The sequence below is a fragment of the Erithacus rubecula genome (assembly GCF_903797595.1).
Source record: "Erithacus rubecula genome assembly, chromosome: 4".
NCBI classification, from domain to species: Eukaryota; Metazoa; Chordata; class Aves; order Passeriformes; family Muscicapidae; genus Erithacus; species Erithacus rubecula.
The window spans coordinates 18,857,103-18,880,679 of NC_136686.1; the positions used below are offsets into that span (position 1 = coordinate 18,857,103).

The window sequence follows — 23,577 nt, forward strand, 5'->3', positions numbered from 1 at the left end:
GGAGATGAGAGCAGTCTGGTGCATGATTAATTTATATCCTTAAAGGTCTGAAATGCTCCCTAAGACATTAGTATTCCCCAGGTAAAAGAGCTGTCCAGATTTTCAACATGTCCCTGCCTTATACCTACTGGAATTAATATCAGAAGTCTTGTGAAGCCCAACAGTCAAGCATTTAATCAAACACAAACCTGAGATCATAGTTTGGGAGTCTAAATGTTGCTGTCAGAAGCAGACACAGCCCAGATTTTCATTTCTACTTAGACACTTTTATAATATCCTGAAAGCATAAATGCACCTCGGAGTGGGTGCAGTGCTTACACTGACAGCCTCTTTACACTGCCAAAATATTGATATGAAGGCCCCTTCAGAGGAATTTGAAAATAAAAATACCATTTTTCACATCTTACCCCAGCAAAAGTGACACAGTCCAAGAGCTTTCTAGAGTAAATTAGATTCCAGATGGTTCACTGTCTTTCTGTTTGTGTGTGCAGACCTGTCCAAAGGATGTTGTGTATGCACTGCAAGGAGGATGAAGAGTCCAACCAGGTGTTTTAAAATTAGGCATAAATCCACACTTGCTTTGTACACTCTTTAGTACTCCAGCTCTTGCACCCAGAAATTATTCCATTTCTCTGTTTTAAGAGCTGCTATGTCTAAGTTGGTGAGGGATCCTTTGGGATGAATAAACACTGTCTTTTGTTTCCCATATTTAACTTTTCAAGGGAGGGTCTGCTGTCAGATTTTTTCCAGTAAGTGGTGGGGTAACAAGGACCAGTGTGTGTGGGAGATTCCCCACCCCAGTCCTGGCTGAGCCCAACGCTGCTCCTGGTGCCCAGCTCATCCCAGCAATGTCCTCAGTCAGGGCAAGGGCTACAGGGCACTGACAGAGACAAGAGCTTGCTGGAGACAGCACAAGATGCTTCATGGCCAGCTCTCTGTCTGAAGGAAATGTGCTGAACAGGCTGAGGGAGCCTTTGCAAACCAGAATTGGCACAGAAAACACAGATGTATTTTTTTAGATTTGTTAGATGATAGCCTCTGCCTCCAGTAGCACATTTTGCTGACACTATCTCAAATCCTCCACCCCTTCCTACAGATGTGCAGAATGTAGCAGCTGAAAAAGAGAAGTTGGAGACCCAGAAAGAACACTGTCACTGTAAAATTAAGTTCTTGCAGTCATGCTTGTTTTAATGCTCAGGCAAGCAAAGTAATGCCTGGCTTCAGTTAGATTGTTTGCTAACTTTCTTGTAGTTATTTATTTCAAGATACACAGGCTAGGAGTCATGTATACATCCATGTCTTTGCTTTCTGTAATTGTGAAAAATATTTCTAAAACATCCTTTTTTCTTTTTTTAATTTTTCCTGAGATGAATGGTAAATGAAATGCTTTTTTCATTATATTTTCAGTTAAAAGAAAGAACTAAGAGACTTGCTCCAAAATTATGGAATTTAATAGGCTAATGAATTATTAGATAGCTTACCAGTAGATGTAATATCAAATTGGAGAGGACAGCCCAATGGTTGCTTAATATGAACATGAACATGAATATGAATATGAATTGTTACTCTTAAGAAATTGATTATTTCAATGACTTAAATCTACTGCTCTGTAGTATATCCACTGTCTTTCCATAAACTGCTACATTCCATTACTGTCCCTTTGAAGAGGAATGTGAAGCAGGCAGGGTTCCTGCAGAGAGGAATCCCAAATGTGCTTGTTAGCAAGATGGTGATGTATTTGCCTTCTTATAAATTGTCAGTGGGATTTCCATGACTCTGGGTATTCAAAAAATATGATGAGTATTATATTCCATCATCTAGAAACATTCTGACTTTTGACTGAATATTTTGCTCAGTAATTAGTAGAGGCCTAATAAGTGATGAAGAAAAGATCACAGCAGCTGCAGGGCTGGTGCACACATATGAGTTGAAGGTGTGTCCCTGTGTCTGGGCACTCTGAGGGGTTTATTTCCAGGCAGGACATGGCTGTGGATGGGATGGTGGGACTTGAAGGGACAGGAAGCAGCTGCACCCATGTGGATGGGTTGAGGTGCCTTTACACAGCTCAGTTCCACTTTCTAAAATAAAGAGTTTTAATTCCTATACCTTATGGAGTATTGCTAGGAGTGGATGTGGAAGTTGGCTGACCTGAGCCCTTAAACTCACTGAGCTGGGCACAACAGGGGCACATCAGCACAGGCTGTGGACAAATATTTGCTGGTTGCAAGGATTAGGCATGTAGCATATGCTATATAAATTGCATATAAATACAAGTATGTATTTACCCACAATGCAAATGTGTCCTTAAACATGCAGGAATGAAAACAACAGCAACAACAAAAAAACAAAACAACCCTGAGCTGATGCCATTCAAAAAGCCACATATTTCACATATAAATATCCATGCAAAAATGGTAGCTGGAATATCTGTGTGTTCACTGTGAGCAAAAACATGAACAGCATGCCCCAGACAGTTTTGTGAAATAAATTTTGTCTTCAGTTTCAGTTTAATAGCTCAAGATCTTTCTGCCAGATGTATGAATGGCTTTGGGAGGAAAGACACAGGAAGGAAAATGAAGATGTGATCAACCTAGGAAATGGTATTTGGGAAAGCTTCCAGCATCATGAGCAAGTGAACACAGGAGTGCATTAGCACTGCACACTGTCTGATGAGTGCTCCAGTGGCTGCTTCGTGGGACATAATGCTTTGTTTCACTCAAAAACAGACGTTTGTGGGACAGGAGAGAGCAAATGCATGTAACAGACACAACTTCAAAAGTTTTTAGCAGAGGCTCGTGAAATTTTACCAAAAAACAAATGGAGACTTGTGGATGACTAAGAGAGATGTCAAGACCTGAGATGAATTGATGGACCACAGTCATAGCTAATTGACAGTGACATGTTTTGCTTTGCACTATTTGGACTGAAAATGAGATTTTTGAGAAATTAAACAGAGGCCAGAATTCTCAAAATCACAGTTTTTCAGCTGTTCTAATAACCCCTTTCAAAAATATCACTGCATGGTACATTATGTGTCTCTGCCTCTAATTTTGAACTAGTTGCAAACAGACAAAAGCATTGATCAAATGTGTCAACAGTATTAAACTCAAAGATGCTGAATACATCAGAAAGTGCAAAGGAACCATACAAAAGCAGCAGGGTGGCTAGAAAAATTAATTTGGAACAGCAGTGAGATTTCAACACAAGCAGAGAAAAGCTATTTTATCAAAGAAGAAATGTAGAGTTGTAATGGCAGGAATCCATAAAGATGAAGGCTTGGGAATAATAGGGTGGAAGGTAATATTGAAGGTAAACAGAGGCATCATACACAGATGTGGCAATATACACTATTCTTTACATAGAACTTGTAAAGGTGCATCTAACACTAGCTCCAAATTGCTGCCACTCTGGTGCTTGAAAGAAGGGGAGCAATGCTTTTGGGAAGTGAATTGGATGTGTGGTTGGAGAAGCATTGCTTGGGAAAAGAGTCTGCTTGCAAAGACTGCAAGTATGAAGTAATGCTAGTAGGACAGAAATCCCATCAAACAGAGATAGATATTACCTCTGAGATATAGCACAGGGCAAGGCCAGAGCACTGGGAATCTCTCAAAAATTAAAAAGTGATATTTCAGGAGCAAATCAGGCTACAAGCATCAGGATCATAGAATCACAGAATGGTTTGCACTGGAAGGGACCTTGAAGGTCATCTAGCTCCATGTTCCTTGTCATGAGCAGGGACACCATCCACTAGACCAGGCTGATCAAAGCACCATCCAGCACTGAACACTTCAGGCATGGGCATCCACACCTCTGGGCAGGCTGTGCCTGTGCCTCACCACCCTCACAGTAAAGGATATTTTCCTGGATTATAGCCTAAATATACCCCAGTCACTTTAAAGCCATCCCCTCTTGTCCTGTCACTACTTGCCCTTGCAAAACTCTATTGATAATTCTCTTTAGGTACTCGAGTCCTATAAGGTCCCCCTGGAGCTTTCCCATCTCCAGGCTGAGCAATCCCAACTCAGCCTGTCTTCCCAGGAGAGGTGTTTTAACCCCCTGATGGTTATCATGGCCCTCCTTTGGGCTCACTCTGACAGGTCCATGTCCCTCCTACATCAGTGCCCCAGAGCTGGGGGCATGCTCAGCTGGGGTGTCACCAGAGAAAATGGGCAGAATCCCCTCCCTTGCCCTGCTGGCCACGCTTCTTTGGAGGGGTGTGCTTGGCTGTCAGGGCTGTGAGAGCTTGTTGCTGGCTTATGTCAAGCTTCTTGTCCTCCAACACCCCCAAGTCCTTCTTCTCAGGGCTGCTCTTGGTCTGGCCACCTGGGCTTAGTGGTTCTTGCAAGGGTAGTGCACTGGGATCAGGGCCCAAGACAGGTAGGCTAAGGAATTATAGCCACTGTTTACAATGAGGGCTAGTTGACAGGGAAGGAGAGAAAAATCAAGGGAGAAGATCTGTTCTCCCTTTTGTTGTGAGTCTGGAGGCTAAAAAGGACCTGAGAAGAGGCATTTGCTGCTGCAAGAAGGGTCTAGACTGGAAACAATGACTATATGGCATAATGTGCACCTGAGAGCTGATACAAACCCACCAGAGTCAGGCCAGTCTGTTCTCCACTTCCAAGAATCCTTGAAGCAGGACTGTGCTGCCCTGATTCAGATATTTGTCAGCCCTGCTTGCCCCAGCAGTGATGCACAAAGCCCAGTTTTGAAGCCCAGCTGGTGCTCCTCACCTGACCACCTTGGTGCCGTTCCTCATCACCTGCATGTCCACCATGCAGCCCCCCATGACGTAAGCAGCCAGGTTCAGCTCCGAGAACTCAGCCTGCAATGCAGCAAGAGGACAAAGAGTTACCCAAGGGCAGCAGGGACACAAACACACAGACACAGACACAGAATTTTATTCATCAGGAATGTGCCTTTCCTTCTTTTTTTAATTTTTTTTTTTTTTTTTTTTTTTTTTTTTTTTTTTTTTTTTTTTTTTTTTTTTTTTTTCCTGTGAGGGAACTGAAGATCCAATTATAGCTGCTTTGCCCTGAGAGATTGCAGAAGTATTTATGGCTCCCACACTTGGGGTGTAAAAGTACACAGGATTAGGCTTATTGCAGTAATAAGTATTGAAGGAATTAAGAATGAGCAGGCTGAAAAATGCACACAGGAAAGAGTAATGGTAATAGTAACAAGAATAATAAAAAGAGGTAAGGTGATTTGAATTTAAATGCAAAGTTTCCACTTGGAGACATCCAGAATTATGCCTGAGTTGGCTACCGTGCCACTGCCCAGATATAAACCTAACACAAAAGATTTAAGCCTTTTTAAACCTGATTATGTTGCAGGAAGGTGATAAGCAGAGGTCACCTGATGCAATTTTCTTATTAAGATTTTTACTATTAAAGAGTTAGCGAAGCTGGGTAAGTTATTAACAGAGCTGCTCAATCATTAAAACACTTTGTATTTTAAAAGAGGCACAACTTGCAGGGCTGGAAAGGTTGGCAAGGGATATTTCAGCTGTGAGGAGCAAAAAGCAGGGGTTGATAATGATAAATATAAATAAACAGGTTTAATTTTTTGAGGCAGATAATTTAGTTGTCTCGCTTCAAGCGGTTTTTTTTCCCCTTCCTTTTAAGGCATTTTTTCAGACTTAGTATGATGAAGACTGGGCAGCAGTAAAATCATCTTCTACCCAGTAGCTAGCTAATCCCAGAACACTCAGATGGTGCTGCTAATACTTATGAGTTTATTGAGATCCTTGAACTGTTTAATGTTCTTCTGCTAATTATATTAGTTGGAACCAAAAGATAGTGCCAGGAACAACTTTTATACATTAAAAAAAAGGAAAAAAAACCAAGCATGTTTTGTCCTCATGAACTCATGGAAAAAACTTGCCAATGGAGAACTAGTGCACCTGTAAAGGCTCAAAGGCCAGACAACAAGTGAAAAAGTAATTTCCAACTTTCCTTTTAAAATCCACATAATTTTAAAGCAATGGCTCTGGCTGGTGACCCGATGATGTAATGAGATTTCACGTCTGTGGCTCTGCGTTAACTTTTTAAAGAAACACTCTTACATGATCTTACATCACTGTAGCTCCCAATTACAATGAAAAGAGGGGGAAAATTCCTATTGCCAAGAAATAAATTCTGCTCCTGACACAAGCACACACACAGCAGGCAGGCTCTCAGGGAGGGATTGGCACTGGCTCAGGGGACTGCCTGGGTTTACTGGTGGGAGATGGCACTGAGTTGGTCTGACAGGCGTTTCCCTGAGGCAGTCAGGCCTAACAAAGCTGTGCTCAGACACCCGACCTGCAAACAGCCCTGAGAGCCCCCGAGATGCTGAGTGCCTCATGCCAAACTGCCAGGACCAATTTCAGGCCCTGCTAATGCCAAGAGACAGAAGAAAAGGAGAAATCCCCTTTGGCAACCATTGTCCAGGGGACTCTGGTGAGAAGAGTGAAGTGTAGAGAGGGTCTGGGGGATTCAGCTGTCTCACTCCCAAAACATCCAGATCTACAGTCAGAGCTGAGGGACAGCCCTGACCTTTGCCTGCCATTCACTTCTGCTTTAACAGACAAAGTTCAGGAATGCAGCTTTCATCCAGCTGCTTTGTTCCATCCAACAGGCCACTGCTGGCTGGCGTTTGGGAGAAGGCTAAAACCTTCAGTCAGCAGAAATTATTTCCTGTTGATTTTCCAGTGCTCCCTGTATTTTTAACTTTGTGGGTTCTGTAGCCTGATGACTTCCCTTGGCTGGGATTTCAGCTCTGAGATCATCTCCAGCCTGAGTTTACCTTGCAGACAAAGAGGTCTTTGAAAGCAGCCCGTGCAGAGAGAGCGACAGGTAACTGTGCATAGAACAGGAGAGCCTTGCAGAGTCATTTGCATCAGCAATCATGGAACAGAGGAAGGCATTGCATTAGCCTGATGGTGTTTCATGCTTGCTTTGCAGCAGTGCCAGTGGCTGCAAAAACATTCAGGGCAGGAGCACACAGTGTGTGACAAACGTGACACAATCTGTCTTGAGGAATAACGTAGTAAGACTGTGGGAGTGGAAATATTCCATACCTCTGTGAGGCTCAGCTATGAGATGATGCCCACAGCTACTTTGATCACAGTTTTGTCAAAAATGCCTCTTTCAGGTGTTAAGAATCAGAAGACTCTCCAAATCATTTGGACTAAACCTTAAGGTACTCTCAGTTTCCATCAGTGTCCTCTGTGTGCTGGAGATAATTTTGGTGAGCTATTTTAGTGTCTGTTTCTGTTTCCTCGTATTAAAACAAGGAAGATTTTGTCATTTTTGGTCATGCAGTAGTAGAAATGCCTGGCTTAGTAGCTATGCCTCTTAGTGATTTAAGGGAAGCACATGTTCAAGGTGTATTTTAAGCCTTTTCCAGAGAATAAAAGAAAGTTGTGTTAGAAGGACTGCAAGACATCACATAGTCTTTCTTTCCTAAGGCATGACCAGCTCTGCCTCTGCCATTGTGTGCAGATACTACATAACCCTCTTCTGTCTTCCATGGATGAAGAACCTCCTCAGGCAGTCTGTACCTTAACAATGGAAAATATTCCAAATCTAAATCTTTGCCACCTTTTAAGACAGCAATATTTTTGTGTCCATTACTTCTTTCTGCAGAACCTGAAGATTTATTCCTCAAAGACTTTTTGTGTCTTCTTTTTTAATTTTTTTTTTTTCCTAAGCAAAACTAATCTCATTCTTGTAAGATTTTCTTGTAGATTACTTTTTTAGTGAATTGATCAGAGTTGTTGCTGTCACAGGGATTCTCTCTGGCAGGTCCACAACTTCCTCCATTTGTAACACTGCCAACCATATGCTTGAGTATGGATTTGTCATACATTCAGCAGTGTGACTATTTTTTAACTCATATTTTGGATGAGGTCCACTGTAATCCTTGCATGGCTTTGTCTAGGCTACTGACTAGCCTGGCCCGTGCCATGCTTTAGGCAATTGAGATGAGGAATTTCTCCTGTATAATCAAATCTCATACATTCCTCTGTGGATTTTATGCCTTGTTTCTTGGTGGATCTTCCAATATGTACAAGGAAAGGCCCACATCAGGCTGCATTCCTAAAGCAGCACATTTCACTATGACCACTACAAGCAAGGGGAAAGTAAGAACTCCCTAAGTTCTGCACAGGCAGAGAGGTGGGCAGATAGTTTGGATGCCTGTGGGATGAGGGTTGAGGCTATGCATACATACAGAGTTAGAGATTACACATCCTGATTGCCTGTGTCTCTTCCTGAGACATTTTTCCTTGGGCAGGCTCCCCACCCACCCCCAGTGCCAGGACTGCTCTCTGGGAGAAAAGGGTGGGGAGAGCCCATCTGTGATGTGAATACTGCTTTGTGACTCCAACAGCAGCTTCCACAAGAGCTCTTCACAAGTCCTGAAGCTAGGATGGATTCTCCCTAGGCTAGAGACAATGCTGGTGCTGAAGATGCACATTCCTTCACCTGAACACCTTTTCTCTCTGATGGCATTTATTGTCTCTTGAGTTTTCATTTCAGAAGTTAGGTGACTGCCTGAAAATATGAGGTTTAGAAAAAGCACATTTCTAAATATTTTGATCCCAGGAAATTGCTCTAAACCATGAACTCTGTAAACTTCCAAAAGTCAATGAAAATTGAAAAAAAAAAAAATAGAAGATAGCATTAATTTAAGAAAATAATGTTTTTAGAGTAATTCTTGCTAGTTCTTTAGGTCCCTTTATTCATGGTTTCTGAATGCATGTGGCAAGCCATGAGAACTCTGTTGCTATTCTTGAACTGGTTTCTGACATCCAGTTGGAGAAAAATCCAAACCCTAAACATATAATGAATAAAAATTATACTGTTGTTTGACAAGAGCTGGTTTTCCTTTCATCACACACAGACCTGTCAGACTCTGCCTTTTGAAAGGACCATTTTACACCACACATGAAAATACCTCTTTAGGGTGGGAAGTACAATGGAGCTGGAATTCATGATTTGTATTACAATTATCTTCTGTGACTGCCAAGTACGACTTTTTTTCCTGACAAGGCTGCCAATGGAGTCATAATCTATACCACAAGACTTTTCCAGAAGCATGTACATAGGAGCTCACTGAATAATCATTCCCTGAAAATAAACTGAGCAGTGGGAACAAGTGAATGAGCTGTGTAAGAAAAATGTGAGTCAGACGGACAGACGGACCCACCTCGTGACAGCAGGAAATGGTGGGAAGGACAAGGGTGAACAAACAACAGGAATAAAAATGTAGATGGACCTTTTGGTTTCATGGCTCCCCTTTCACAGTTTTTACCTCACTCCATCATCAACCAGGAAGGATGTCTCTGAACATACTAAAATTCTTTGGGGAAATACTGCAGGACAGGTTCCCTGAAGGCAGGGGACTCTCTCTAAGAGGTGCTGCTTGCTCTTGCCTGCTGTGCCCCCCATTAGTCCATGAAAGGGACAGGACTGGAAAAGCCCATCAGAGCCACAGGGTCTAACCTTGCTACACTTGGCACTGTGTCACGAAACCCTCACTTGCACCAAGAAATTTTCTAAAAGCACTCATATCTCCTTTGTCCTCTGCTATGGCAGGGGAAACAAACTCTTCCAGTCTCCTCTCATTAGCCAGATCCCCATGGCCATCCCAGTGCCCCTGCTCCTGCCTCATAGCCATCACTGTTCCAGGCAGGTGCCAAGTGTGCCCCTCCTCTGCCCCACCCTCAGGGTGTGTCTGATGGGTCTGTGCCTGTCCAGGTCTCAGCCCCATCCCTCTCGCCCTCCTCTGCTGCTCTGTGGCTCTGCTGGGGATAAATGGCCACAAGGCATTCCCCTTTATGATCCAAATGGAAAACCCCACAAATCCTGAGAGCACACAAGGTTTAGTTTCCTCTGGGACTGCACAGAGAGGGTGGGGAAGGAGATATTGAATTAGTTTCTCTCTAAATAAGGAAAACATCTGACAAAAGGCCTATGGTATAATTCCTCCTCTTCCTCAGTATACTGTGGTTCCTAATGCCTCCTGTCCTCTGGCCAGTAAAGAACTGAGGAGATAAAAGCAAAATTATTTTTGTGAGAGACTAAAAGCAGTGTGGTCCACTCCTGTGGCACTTTAAGATTCTTCTTTAAGTTCAGCTTAGCCTTGGAGCCATTTATTGAAACTTATGCTTTTCATTTCTAAAAAACCTTTTTTTAGTATTTGTATTTCTAGAGGAAAGAACTGGAGATGCATACACTGCAATTCTGAAAGCTAGAAATCACCAGGCAAGTAAAAGCAACAATGTGGATCAAAATCTAAGCAGCTTATTTTTAGTATAAAATAGAGACAGTATTTTTAGATTCAGCTGTTCTCTTAAAGCTTAGAGCTTTAGGTCAAATAGATTTTAACTTTTGGATCAGTGTTTCAATCAATCTCATGAAAGACTATCATTGCTACAGAAATGGAAGAATATCCAAATAAGCAAAATGTAATCCAAACTGCCTCCAGAGAAAAAGGGGCCATGACTCAGGAGGATGGACTGGCTTTACACCACCAAAGCCTTTCACCTCTCTCCCTGCAGCCAGCAGGAAGAAGGCACTGGCACTGCATGCCTGCTTTCACTAAATGCTGCACAATAATAAATCCTGCAGCCTTCAAAGCACATTGTAATTATGGTTTCAGTGTTACACTGGAGATCAGAAGAGAAGAAACAAAGGTGGAAGTGAAGTCAGGCTTCAGGTTTAATGAGTGGCAGGAGAGGGGTGAACACACACCAGTGTCCCTGCCAGCTCTCCTCTCACCCACTGGCACCAGGTGATGCCCACAGTAACCCCTGTCTCTTCCTGGGGATAATTGATATAAAGAACTAGGGCCTGGGGCTGCTATCAAGGTCATGCAATTCACTCAGTGCTAAAAAACCAGAAAACCTTATTTGAGAGTTCATTTTCATATGAGCTGAGGCTTGCAGAAGCAGCTCCCTGAGCACAGGATGGCACTGAACATCTCTCTCCTGTCTATTACCCAGTGTCTAATATGAACTGGGTTCACCTCTTGCAGAAACTTCATATCTTGGAACTTCTGCCTGTTTCTGGGATTCAGCTGCAGTGAGCCAGAGCTGGGTGTGGGGGACAGGCAGAGCAGGACAGCATGGTCACATATTTTCTGCAGTCCTCAGAGGAGTGGGACAGCCTGGAGAGCTGGCAGGGTGTACAGCCAGATTAGATATCTGACTTCCTGCTGCTGAGAGAGGGAGAGGCTGCTGCTTTCAGCACTCCTGCTCCTTCACAAATCAGGGATAGAGCGACTTCCAAAATATATCACCTACCATCCTGTTCTGCTTCCCCCAGATTGCTAAACTGGCGTGCTTAGAAAGAATTAAGATGTAACAGAGATGGATAGGAAAGAGGAGGAGAAAAAAATTTCAAACCAACTACTGAACATCCTGGAAGAATGGCAAAAGAGTTAGCATGGTCAGTAAAAATAAGGCAGTGGCTTTTTCCCAATGTGGTTTTCCAAGAGTATTTAACATTTGGGTATTTCCTTTCATTGCTTTCTGCCACCAAACTTCTTTGTTATTTAGCTTTTCAGATCAAAAGTGGTTTTTCTCCTATAAAATCTTAAAAAAAAGTTCCTAAGGCAAACTGTATTTCTGGCTGAGTTAATAATGGGTGGTTATCTGAAACAGGATCAAATGGAAAAATGAAAAACTAAATGAACTTACTGAGCAGACCAAATGGCTCAAGAGGTGCTTAAGAGCCAAACTCTCTGATGGAGAGTTTATTTAGAATTGAAATGCCAGGTTAAGGCTTGGCATAGTCTATGCCATTCAGGGAGAGTTGAAGGACTGAAGACTGTAAAGTGGGAGCTCACAGAGAAAGATGTGGACTGTGTTGATGAACACAGTTATTTCCTTTCTTTTACTTCACTCTTTCATAAGAAAATTGTGGAAGAACATTCATTTTTAAGGTAGAAGGGGGTCAGCATTCAGCTTCAGGGGTCCTGCTCCCACAACAGTTTAGGCTTCTGGACTGCGTGGGGAAGAGGTGAAGAAATTAGGAAGGCTCCAAATAAATAGGGTAGGAGCAATGAATGAAAATTAAATATCAAGAAACACTGAGCAAGGATGGAGGGACAAAATAAGAAGGGAACACAAATCCAGAGTCTGGAGGAAGCAGTGCTTCTCTCTTGACCTTAACAATGTGCAGAGGGGCCCAGGGTCAGAATCAAGGGCTGCCCTGGACAATGCAGCTTCTGTGTTCCCTGGAGAGATGGTGATCCAGATGGGAAAAGCCATCATCCCTTCTCCCTCCAAGGTCTGGAGGAGTCAAGAGCAGCTCCCTGCCCACTAAATGGAGGCTGGGCTGCCTGATCTGAGTGGCAGGGAGGGAAAAGTGGGAACAGCCAGGATCCTTGTTTTCCATTCCTCCACTCTCCTACCCTGTGGGGGCTTTGTTCCCTTGGGCAATGCTGCAGTCACTATGTGGGCATTTAATGAAAGCTGCAGAGGCCATGGTCCTCACCAGCCAAAATGTATCATGGTCTTTGCTTGGAGCAACCTGTTCCCTCATCTAGAGCATGGGTATTATTCAGCCCATGTGCAGGATGTCAGGAGGTAAACTGGGACAGCCTCCCTACAAGAGTTGGTGGAGAAATGGGATAAGGTGACAAGGGTCACAGCTTGATCCCCAGCAGGGATCAGGAGTCCACTCCTGACCTTCTGCCTCACCAACCATTCAAAGGCAGCTCCTTAATAACGACCAAAGGTGCAATAACATTTGAGGAGGAATATGAGGGGAAAGGCAGAGACTGGAGGTTTAAGAAAGAGTTAACAGGTTGTTTTGAAGAGTGCCAGGTCTTGAAGCTGAACCTGCATTGAGGGATAGAGAGGGTTGGATCAGAGGCTTGAAGGGAAAACCTAAATTATTTTATTTCATGCTTCTAAGTGAGTAGCATGATTTTTAAATTTTTAAAATTTTCCTGATCTCTTTTAGGATAATTGCTAAGGCACCAACAAAATAAAGATTGATAAGGAAATGCCAGGAAGAATTATTCTTGCTAATACTACCCAGACTGACATGTATGTGATATCAATTAAAAAGAAAAATCTGTCCCAGACACAGTTTGATCAGAACATGTGTGCTCACGAACAGTCATAGACAATAGGACAGGACCCCTTTGAAAAGAGAAGAAACACCTTTTCAAGGGCAATAGGTCCTGAAAAAGTCTTCAAAACCACTGCATTAATAATCTGTACACACACACGATGCAGAATCAACAGCCTTATAAAAACAGAAAATACCAGGTTGCTCAAACAACATTCAGCAGCTTTCTTTATCCACACAAACATTTTTGTAGTCCTAATTAATATAAAACAAGCATATGATTCCTTCAGGATCACCATCTTATCTCTGCATCTCTCTCTTCTTATGCCTGCTTTTGTGTTGGGTGCCTGCAGATGATGATTATTAAGAATAATTTCTCTTTTGGAAGCAGCACCCAGTCTCAGTCAATATGGAACTTTTTTTGACTGCACCAACACACAGAGACCCCAACAAGGAGAGGCTTCAGCTGAAATGAGTGTCTGCTGCCAGGCTCACAGGGAAACAGGATGTGTCCAGTGCCCAGTGGAGCACATGAAAAACAGGCTCTGAACCTCATTACTGCTCTGGGACAGATTACATCTCCCTAGCTGTGTCCACACACATTCCTGAGAGACAAATTCACTTGTCACTGACCTGTTCCACTCGGATATCAAATTCTCCATTCACCTTCTTCCCCTGGAAATATTTGGCCCTGCAGAAGAAAAAGAGAGACAAACAAGGTTAAATAAGACTTTTGGCTTTTATTGCATACTGTTTTGCTTCTGCATTTCCCTTTTTGCTGAAGAATTTCTATCCGGGTCACATCATGGTTTTCTAATTCCTATTTTCTTTTAGCTTTCTGTTCTCCAGGAGAAACCTGCCAAGCCAAATGAAAACCACATTGGAAAGTTCCTTCAAGGCGTGTTACTTTTTCATTTAATTTTCAAACTGAAAACCAAATGTTCTCCTAATCTTTTCCAGGGAACAACTCTAATCAGTGATTCTTTGCTATATCTCATTTAATACTCAATCTTTATTCTGCAGAAGGAGAGCAGCATATGGCACAGCATCAGGAACAGCTTCTGATGTTGAGCAAGGAGCTTTATCATCCCAGCTGAAGTACTTGTGAAGCCTGTTCTCATGCTGCCTCACTCCAGAGCTGCTTTCCACTTCTGTTTTATTGCTATTGATTTAGGGAAAATGTGTGCATCTCTTCAGTGTGACTGATGAAGGACTTCTTCTCCTGAACTGAGAAACTGCATTTGCTCTGGGGTGGAACACTGCTGTGAGAAAAACATACACCTTCCACCACCTCTGTTGCTGTCTCCCCACACTGTGCAGACAACAAAGCACTTCTAGAAGCTTGTTCACATGAGGGAAAGGATGACAGTAGTGCTGGAGAAGAAAACAGAGGGAAAGAACAGGCAGTTTTATCTTTTTGTATTCATATTTGTGTATAATGCCTTTTATATTGATTGGTCTGTGGGGAAACTGCCGGTATAAATTTCCTTGTGAATATTTCTCCCAAATTCTTCCTCTCGCCAAACAAGCTTGACAGAAGAAAATATGAATTTATTTTGTCAGTTCTCCTCCCCTATGAACTTTCAGAAGACCATGTAGGCTCCAAAGGGCTCTTCAGTTTGGAAAGCATTGAAAACAGTTTAGTCCTGCAAGAGCTGTTTCCAGAGACAAAGTAACTCTGAGTTCTGTTTCCAATTGGCAAAGACAGGACAGAATAAAGAAGTAAAGGAAAATGAGGGGAAGCCTGCTTTGCTCCCTATTTTATAGTATAAGGAAAAGAAAAAAAGCTGGCTCACATTTTTACTATGTGTCTATTTGTTCCAATAAAAAAGAAGAGACATTAGGAAGGCAAATTTCCCCATGGTTGAAACACACTGGTTTAGTTTATAGCTGAATGCTCCCCTCCCCCAGAAATGTGACATGTAAATAAAAAAGTTGTTCTGTCATTCTGGCTCAAAATGAAGTAAATTTTTTTTTCTTTATAGTAGAAAAATACATTTAAAATGCCAAAAGCTTTCTGCTTAATTCTAATATCTGAATGTTATATATCACCCTTCCTTTCCCAGAGAGCCAATCCATCAGTGTGGTGCCAATATGATTTCTGCATAGGTGAGGGACAATGTAGCAGCCAGGTGTAACCAAGACCAGGTGATTTGAATAATTCATGTTTGTTACAAAAAGCACATCTCTGGCCATTTTTCCTTTTTTTTTTTTTTTTTTTTTTTTTTTTTTTAATTTATGAGCATTGTATAAAGAAACAACTCAGCAGGCAAGCTAAGATATCATGCCTCTAGCAATAAACAGAAACTCGAAATGCACTTAGTAATTCCATTAGATTTCTGGAGGCATGGCTCAAGAGGGTCTGGCAACATTCCTCACTCCTAAACATTGGGGATATTGCTGGAACTTCTTAAAAACTGCAATAAGCTTCCAGAGGGCTCACAGGAACTGATCTGAAATTTGAGGCACACTATTCCCTGGTACAAGTTTGTTTATATTCCCAGCATGCTCATAATATATATTCCTCACCCACATCTATGAAACACACTTCCTCCCCCTATGGCCTCTCTCTTTGTTGACCAGCTGGTTGCAAACTCCTTGGTGATGCTTTCCTTCAGCTTCATGAAGTGTGACTGACCACAGTCCTCAGCCTGGTTCAGATGCAGCAAAGAGGCTTCCACTGGCTGCTCCAGGAAATTAGCCTCCACACAGTTCAAAATGATCTTTCTCCTCCCTGCAGAACTGACTGGGCTTATGGATGGTCACACAGAGCTGCATCCAGAGTTAGGACTTGTTGGAGTAGTGCAAGGGACCTCAGCTTAGACACCGTGTGACCTCTCTCCCTATCCCTCTTTCCACACAGGTTGTCTCAGCCCACACCAATAGAACTTTCCTTTAATGGTACAATATATCACTTTCTTTCCAAGACAGCCCCTGGAGAAGTTTAACCTGTTCTGACTGTCTCTGAAGACTACAGGTGCTAAGCAATTTGCAGACAAATATTTTGGTCCGCCCATCATTTTAACACAGCCCAGGGTAAGAACAAAACATTTCCTACTGGAACATCTCTGAAATGGATGGAGTGATGTTTTCAATTCCTACCTGGAGTTTTGGAGCCCCTGGGTAGTAGAGGCTATCAAACTGAAATGAAAAATGGCCTTAGCCTCCTCCTGGAGCCCCTCAAATTTTAAGCAAGTTGGAATCGTTGCTGATGCTGTGGAAGCATCATGTGTCTTGCAAGAGAGAGACTCTTTTGGTCACTTCTGCAGTGTCTGAAATGGGTTGTGGTCCTCCCAGTGGGCATGATACAGAGGAAAAAGAAGACCATGCTGCTGTGGTGGGGATGCATGAGAAGGAGAGATGGATGTTTCTGGCAGTCTCATGGCTGTACAAGACATTTGTGGATGCTCTCTGTCCCAAAACCACCTGAGCAAGTCTTTTCCAGACCTCTGTGTAGGACCTGGCTGCTGCAGAGTTATCTAGGCAGTTTGTAGTGCAGCAGAGGAGCTGTGCCCAGAAGACCAGCCCTAAAACTTAGTGGGAACTTCAGAAGTGCCCACTCACCTTCAGCATAGCCAGCTCCCAGAGAGGAGAGGAGAGGAGCAGCTCACAGCCCCAGGAGGGCTCAGTGTCCCCAGCCTGGGACACGGGACAAGCCACTTGCCACACAGACCCACTGCCTCTCCCAGGCAGTCTGCAGCACTGGCCACTGCTGGCTGGCCACCCCTTTACAACATGTCAGATGTTCACTGAGCAGAGCACAGAGCTGTAATTTGGCTGGGCAGGGTGTGGATGGGCTGGAGCTGCTGCTGTGATCTCAGTGAATTAGCATGTAAACATGTTTTGACTTAAGAAAACTCAGGGCCATGCTCGAGAGCAGTTCCTGTGTGGGATTTGTAGAGCGAGGCAATCCATTTAAATGTGGCCCCACGGACTGGGAGGGAGGAAGCACCATGATAAACAGCCAAATGTCTGCCCTGGCTTGCAGGAAAGAAGCTTGCCTTGAACCCCTCTCTCTTTCTGAGAAAGAAGCTTCATGCTCTGGAAAAGGATGTATTTTCTGGGTGCAAAGCATAAAACAAACAAAACTTTTGTTTTCTGCCTCAGCTCTGACATGATTACAGGGATATAAGAAACCCAGTGCCTCTTCTTATGAAGTAATCTGGAAAGGATAGAAGCTTGTTTTGTAGAGATATACTGTAAACCAGCCCCAGTCTGCCTCAATTAGGAAGAAGCATACACAACAATTTGTATTATATGGAGTCAGATGTGGAGTGCACCTTTAACTGCAGCAAGGAGTAACAAATGAAAAATTCACCTCACGTACCTGGGGCTAATTCAGAGATTTTCAGATCTTCCTAGGAGAGATCTCAGTGGAACTGATACAGCAAATATTGGAATGCTGTCCTGAAAACTGGGAAGCCATTTTTCAGATGAACTAATAAGCCTGAGCCCAAATCCCCTGTGGTGTGACTGAACCCTGACTCACACCTCTTTCACTGTTCAACAGAGGCCTTGAGCTAGAAACTCAAGAGCTGGCTTGTACCTTCAACCCAAAAATGGGCTCTCCTCACCGAGAGCATGCAAAAGAAGGATACTAGGATATTGTAATGGCAAATTCCTCCAAATCCTCTGACTGAGCTTGTGCCTCTGGATCAAGACACAAGAAGCAGAGAAAGCCAAGCCAAACTTTGCATGGAAAGCACTTCTTATCTGGAGCAGGAAGCAGCCTTGCCTATGCTGTGGAGGGGCTGGAGGAAAACACAATAAAGAGAGAAATGCATGGGACTCCTGGGGAGAGGTGGGCAAGGGAGTGGGTGAAGAAAGGAGAGAAATGGTAAGAAGACACTCGGGTAAACAAGCCAAAAGGCATCCATGGGTAAATTCTGGAATTATCTGAATTATTTCCCTGGTATCACATTACACATATTTCTCATGAGTCCTTGGGAAAATAAGGCATGTAATTTGTTTCTGGATAATCCAGGAAAAGGCGAGGCTGAAGCCCCCTGGTTTGGGTGTGGGGGCATCTTGGGGAGGGTGGGGAGGTGGTGAGCCACTGTGTAAAATCCCTGTGTCAAAGGGCCTGGGGGCCCAAGTGATGCACAAGGCACTCACTGTATGTCTGCATTGTCTCCTTCATAAAAGGGGCTGGGACTGGGAAAAAGGAGGCAGTTTCCAGGATACTGGCCAGCAGCTGCTGGAATGCCCCGACCCCCCCAGCCCCTACATGCTATAAGGGCAGCAGGGAGGGGAAGGGGGAGGAGAGATGCATTTGTGCCCTTTTTTTTTTCCTCAAGGGTGAAAATAAGGAAGGTTTTCCTTTCAGAAGCCAGTTCTCACCCACTGCACCACTTTTCCCCACTTGAGAAATTCTCAGCTGTACATAGTAAGGAATTTCAAGATGCTCAACTCCTGACTGCCCAGGGCATAGGAAAAATCACTCCATAAATGCTGGAGTCTGCAAACTGCTGGAGCTTTTGTCCACATTTGCTTTGCCCCAGAGATCTTTATGTAGAGGTCAGCTGTGAGATGGACTGGTTGGTAATTAAAACTTATTCTGCAAGAGTACCTTGGGGCAAGGGGTTGGAGTGTCAGAATAGTGAATAAGAGTGATGGATTTGACACCTCAGAAAAGAAGTTTGAATTAGAAGTTAAAAGGACCAGAGGCAAGTGCAGATTGTTCATGCTGGCAGGGAGGGACCAATAGGTAAATCTCAGGTTTGTGGTGGGTCAAAAGGTAACCCTAAATACACTGAGACTTTGCCAGGAGCTCCATAGACGTTTCAGCTCCATCCCTGGGACACAGCAGTGCTGTGACCAGCCCTGTTCCTCCCTGGGGGGAGATCAGCTTGCTCTTGGTGCTGTCACCCCCTGAGTTGCTGTGGCCCCCGAAGGCAGAGCCAGCCCCACAGCGCTGCAGGTGTGTCCTCAGTCAGAGCAGACCTCTTCTGCCTTCTGGACAACCACAGAACCCAGCCCACTCTGCTTGCTGTGAAACCACCCCTGAAATCTTGTTAGTTATGGGGTCACATCAAGGGAAGGAGCATCTCAACCAAAGGGCTGGTTGGGCTCTGATGGCCACTCTGGTTAGGGGTGCTTTGGATAAAGGAAATCCTCCTGGTGAGGTCCTTGATGAGATCTGACATCTCATCCTACAGGGCCAGGAGGATTTTCTTGGCTTAAATGCAGATGGAAAGGAAAGTTTTGCAACAGCAAGGGAGAAGGGCTTGTAAAATCTTCTTTTGTGAGTCCTCCCTTTCTGAAGGCCTGTTTTCCAGGGAGACCTGCCTTGGCAAGCCACCAGCACTTTAATGGTCACAGACCATCCAGGCCACTCGTTCTATTCAAGGAATTGTGGAGTCCCACACAATAGTGGCCTCCCAGCATCTTCCTGTGCCACCTCCTGCTCATCAACCAGGGGTAATCAAAGCCATTCCCCCACCAAGAGAAGAAGCACCAGTTAGTGCAGCACTATTGCTTTTGGGCACAGCTTTTTGTGCTTCTCCAGGCTGTCAGAATAGGAAGGACACTTTGCTGTAGGTCTGGTCCCCCACCCAGGCTGTGCTGTGGTCACATTCCTCCTGCCCACAAAGAGCTGGGGGTAGGAGGGTAGGGGACGGAGGTGGGGTACTGCATTAAGTACAACATGAGGCAGCAATTTGATTTTGGGTATTATCAAAATAGTGCATTACTGGAACATTTCCACGTTGCTAAATTTAAATAATATGGCCTGAAGCTGTTTGCAAAGGGGTATCATTTTTTGTTGAGGATTTTGCAATATTTTTTTCCAGACTACTTTAGTTCTCCTTGAATTTGAGGAGCAGTGGAACTGGCCTAACTTGGATCAACCCTGTGGAGTTTCAGGCAGAAGAAATCTGACTCACAAACCTTGAGACATGTATCTGAGGATTGGGTTTGTTGGGTTTTTTTATATGTACAGGACTAGGCAGGACATTGTGAGGTTAAATTCTATGCATTTATAGGAACTCTGGTAAAGCAATTAAGGACCCAGATTTCACTTGCATTAGCATAGTTATAACCTGATGGGGAATGTTTTCCATATTCCCTGTGTCTATTTTTGTAATGATACTAATCCTTTACATTTCTGTATCACCTTTCATTTAGGGGGACTAGTTCCCAAGACACTTTACATATGCAGGACAAAAATACAGACAGACATGACGGTACTATACCTAAAACAGATTGGAAAGTGATGTGATAAATGCAATTTCTTGAAAACCTTCGACAGCCTTGCCTCCTTTTCACCCCTGTGTCTGTGTGCTAGGGAATACAGAAACTCTCCATGCTGCTCCCAGGCCTGCACATGTGCACAAACACACACACTCATTTAACACAAACTTGCCTCCACTTTCTGCTTTCCACTTCTCAGAAAGTGGAACTTGGCAAGAAATGTAGGAACAAAAATATTTGGTCCTGGGTAGACAAAGCTAAATGATGAAAATACATGGACTTTTTAACCAGACTTGTGAAAAGGTGAATTTTATGTGTGAGGTTTTTCAAATTATTGTTGCATTGTTGCATAGAACTTGTGAAACCTTAAAAGCTCACTACTGGGCAAAAAAAACTTATTCATAATAATCTTATGTCAGTGACCACCATGTTAGATGATTTAAGGCTTTCTTAGCAGGAAATATAGACAAAAGTTTACAATTTTAGCAGCAAATTCCTAAGTTCAAACTCCAAAGCTTCTCATTATTTTTAAATTATTTAGGTGCAGAAATATTCCTTCTATTGGGAGCCTTAGTATACCACCTTCAGCCTACTGAAGGCATGAAATGACTCATTACACTCATTGAATATTTTTTAAAGGAATTCCTTGCAAAAATCCAGGATTTAGGAACTCCCATGTTGCTAAAATTCAGTATTAGACTGTTATTGTATCCCAAGCAAATTTTTTGGTAAATGACATATTTAGGGCTCAATATTTTCATGTTTCAGAAGTAAAATAATTTCTTTTTAAAATAAGTTGATAATTTCCTTTGACCAGTATAAAACAGTAATCCTGTCAAATCAGTCCATAATTAGATCTGAATCATGACGTTATTGTAATACAAAGAACCATTTCAAATGTTTTAAGAGGATTTCATTCAGTGTTAATCACAGTTTTTCTCTTCCTTGATCTTAAAAATTTTGGAGACATTATGTTCAGGCAGATTTGGCTGCAAATTAAAGGGGAGAGAAAACAATGCAATTTTGTGTCTCCTAAAATATCCTCTGTGACTTTTTTTTTTTTTTGTGAAGCATTTTACAATACTCATGTGTGTAACTGCTGCACACAGGGCACGTGTATTTTGGGCAAAGCAGCAAACATAGCACTGTGAGCTCTGGAAACAGCCTGAAATGTGGACAAAACACACCAATGGCTTTGAAAAGCCACATGAGCTGTTTCACAAATGCAACTTAGACATCCAGCAAATGCAAAAAGAACAACTTTGTTATGGTGTCTGGTGCAGAAAACAATGCTTTTAGCATGTGTGGCTAATAGGAGCCTTAGCTGTGCTTGATCACTTTCCCCATAAGCTGTTTAAACACGAGGCATTAGGCTGGAAGGCTGAGCACTTTCACAGAAGAGGGGGGTTAATAATTCACAGTGCAAAATCCTGTTTGATCTGCTGAGAAATTCAACCCAGCTAGAGCATAATTTGGCTTAATAGCATGGTGGGCGAGGAGGCTGCCAGAGGTGGGATGCTTCCCTGCTGGCTGAGGTCAGGCTGCTGGAGCTGGCCCCTGTGCCACCACCTGGAGCCCTGCTGTCCCCTCCTCGTGGCCCTGCTCCCCCTGCTGCCTCTGTGGTTAACACACTCACGTGGATTCGTGTCTGAGCTCCATTTTCCCTGGCAGCTGCTGTGGGTGAGTTGTGGATGCGTTTTTGGAAGTCTCCCAAGGCACAGATATTCCCAGCCCGCCAGAAGGAGCCTCATTCCCCAGGTGGAGGCTGCCCAGCTGAGAAATGTGCCAATAATGACAGGAGAGGAGCCAAGCTTTTCCCTGGAGTGTTGATGCACAGGTACATTCCCTGCTGTGCCCCTGAGGGCTGCCTGTCAAAGCAAGAGCACAAGGGAGCTGTGCAGGGAGGATTTTCCTCTTGTGCACATCCTACATGCTTCCTTGCAATGCCTAGAGCTGCATCTTTGAGAAGAATGGAAAATTGGTCAAAATGTTGCCACTTTAGGAGAAAGCTGAGTGAGTTCCCTTGTTCTTAATAGAATGTACCTTTCTTTTCCTGCTGCTAATGCAGAAAGCAGCTGATCATATTCTGTGGGACTCACATTGTTTTTATAGTACTATGCCTCTGGAATAAAGCAGAGCATATTGCATGTCAAGAACAGCAAGGATTTCATGGTGGAAGACAGGCCATGGATTCCCATGGATGCTCTTTCTTTCCTTCAGACCCCTGAGTGAGATTGAGGGCTGTACTGTGCCATCAGAGACATAGTAGCTCCTCAGAAACAGAAAGGATTGTCATTTGTCACTTTAGAGTGCATTCTACATGCACTTGCCTATTTGGGTTGTTAAAGCATTTTGTCAAGCACTTGTGCAACACCTCATCCTAAGCCACAACTGCAGCCCTTTGCTGTAATATAAACAGTGTTGATAAATTAATGTCTGGCTTGGCAATATTGCTACAGTCTCCAATTCTGAGAAAGTGTTTTCATTTAGAGAAGAGAAACCAAATGGCAGATTCCACTGTCTCTCACCCTTCCTGTCTGTGAACAGGCTGCTCCTTGTTGTAAACCCTGTGTAACTTGCTCTTGGGGAGGAGGCACTGTGGAAGCCCCTCACCTTTGAAATAAGGGCACGTCAGGAGTTCTTTCTTGGGGATTTTTTAAATTAGTTATTTCAAAAGGAGAAGAAAAGAGTTTCTTGAAAACCAAATACAAAGGTTTCACAAGTAGAAAGACCAGAGTGGGCAGAGGTGAAGTGCATTACAAACATGATGCTCCTTCCAAACCCAGAATCACCAGCACAGAAGTAACAATGTGCTGTTGTTCACCTTCCAGACTCTGGGACTGTTTCTGTACGTGAGGCAGAGTGGATAGTCACAATCCCTGGATAATCAGCTTCGTCAGCTGGGCTCTCACAAGGCAAACTCTGCTTCCTGAGGCTGCTCAGCCTGAACCCTCATAACACCCTGGCTGAGACCAGGAAGGCGACTGGCATTGCTCAGAAGTACCTTACCAAAAATAAACATCTACGGAGCCATGGGGCCACTGCTCTTCAGTGCTGCTCTCAAGGGCTCACTGAGTTTCCTGGAGACATAAAAATCAACCAGGAGGAAGCACTCGTGGCCCATTGGAATGGTTGCATTGCTATGTTCTCTCAGAAAGGACCAACCTTCAAGCTGAGGACATTTCCAGGCATGTATTTCTGTTCATGCTACAAAGAGCCATGGTAAGCAAGGGTTAGTAATGTTCTTTCTTTGTTTTTCATGTCACACATACATCAGGGTATGATCATGAATTCATACACTAATTTTGTTCAGTGTCCT

The 23,577-nt window shown here is 43.5% G+C and overlaps 1 protein-coding gene across 1 annotated transcript in view; it reads right to left on the bottom strand.

The window, feature by feature from the left end:
* Window positions 1–23,577, bottom strand: part of SYN3 (synapsin III) — a 187,255-nt gene that overhangs the window by 141,801 nt on the left and 21,877 nt on the right. The window contains exons 3-4 of the mRNA XM_079304510.1: window positions 13,701–13,758; window positions 4,731–4,822 (exon numbers count right to left, since the gene is read on the bottom strand). Of these exons, the coding sequence (XP_079160636.1) occupies window positions 4,731–4,822; window positions 13,701–13,758 (150 nt within the window). The remainder of the gene's footprint in view (window positions 1–4,730; window positions 4,823–13,700; window positions 13,759–23,577) is intronic.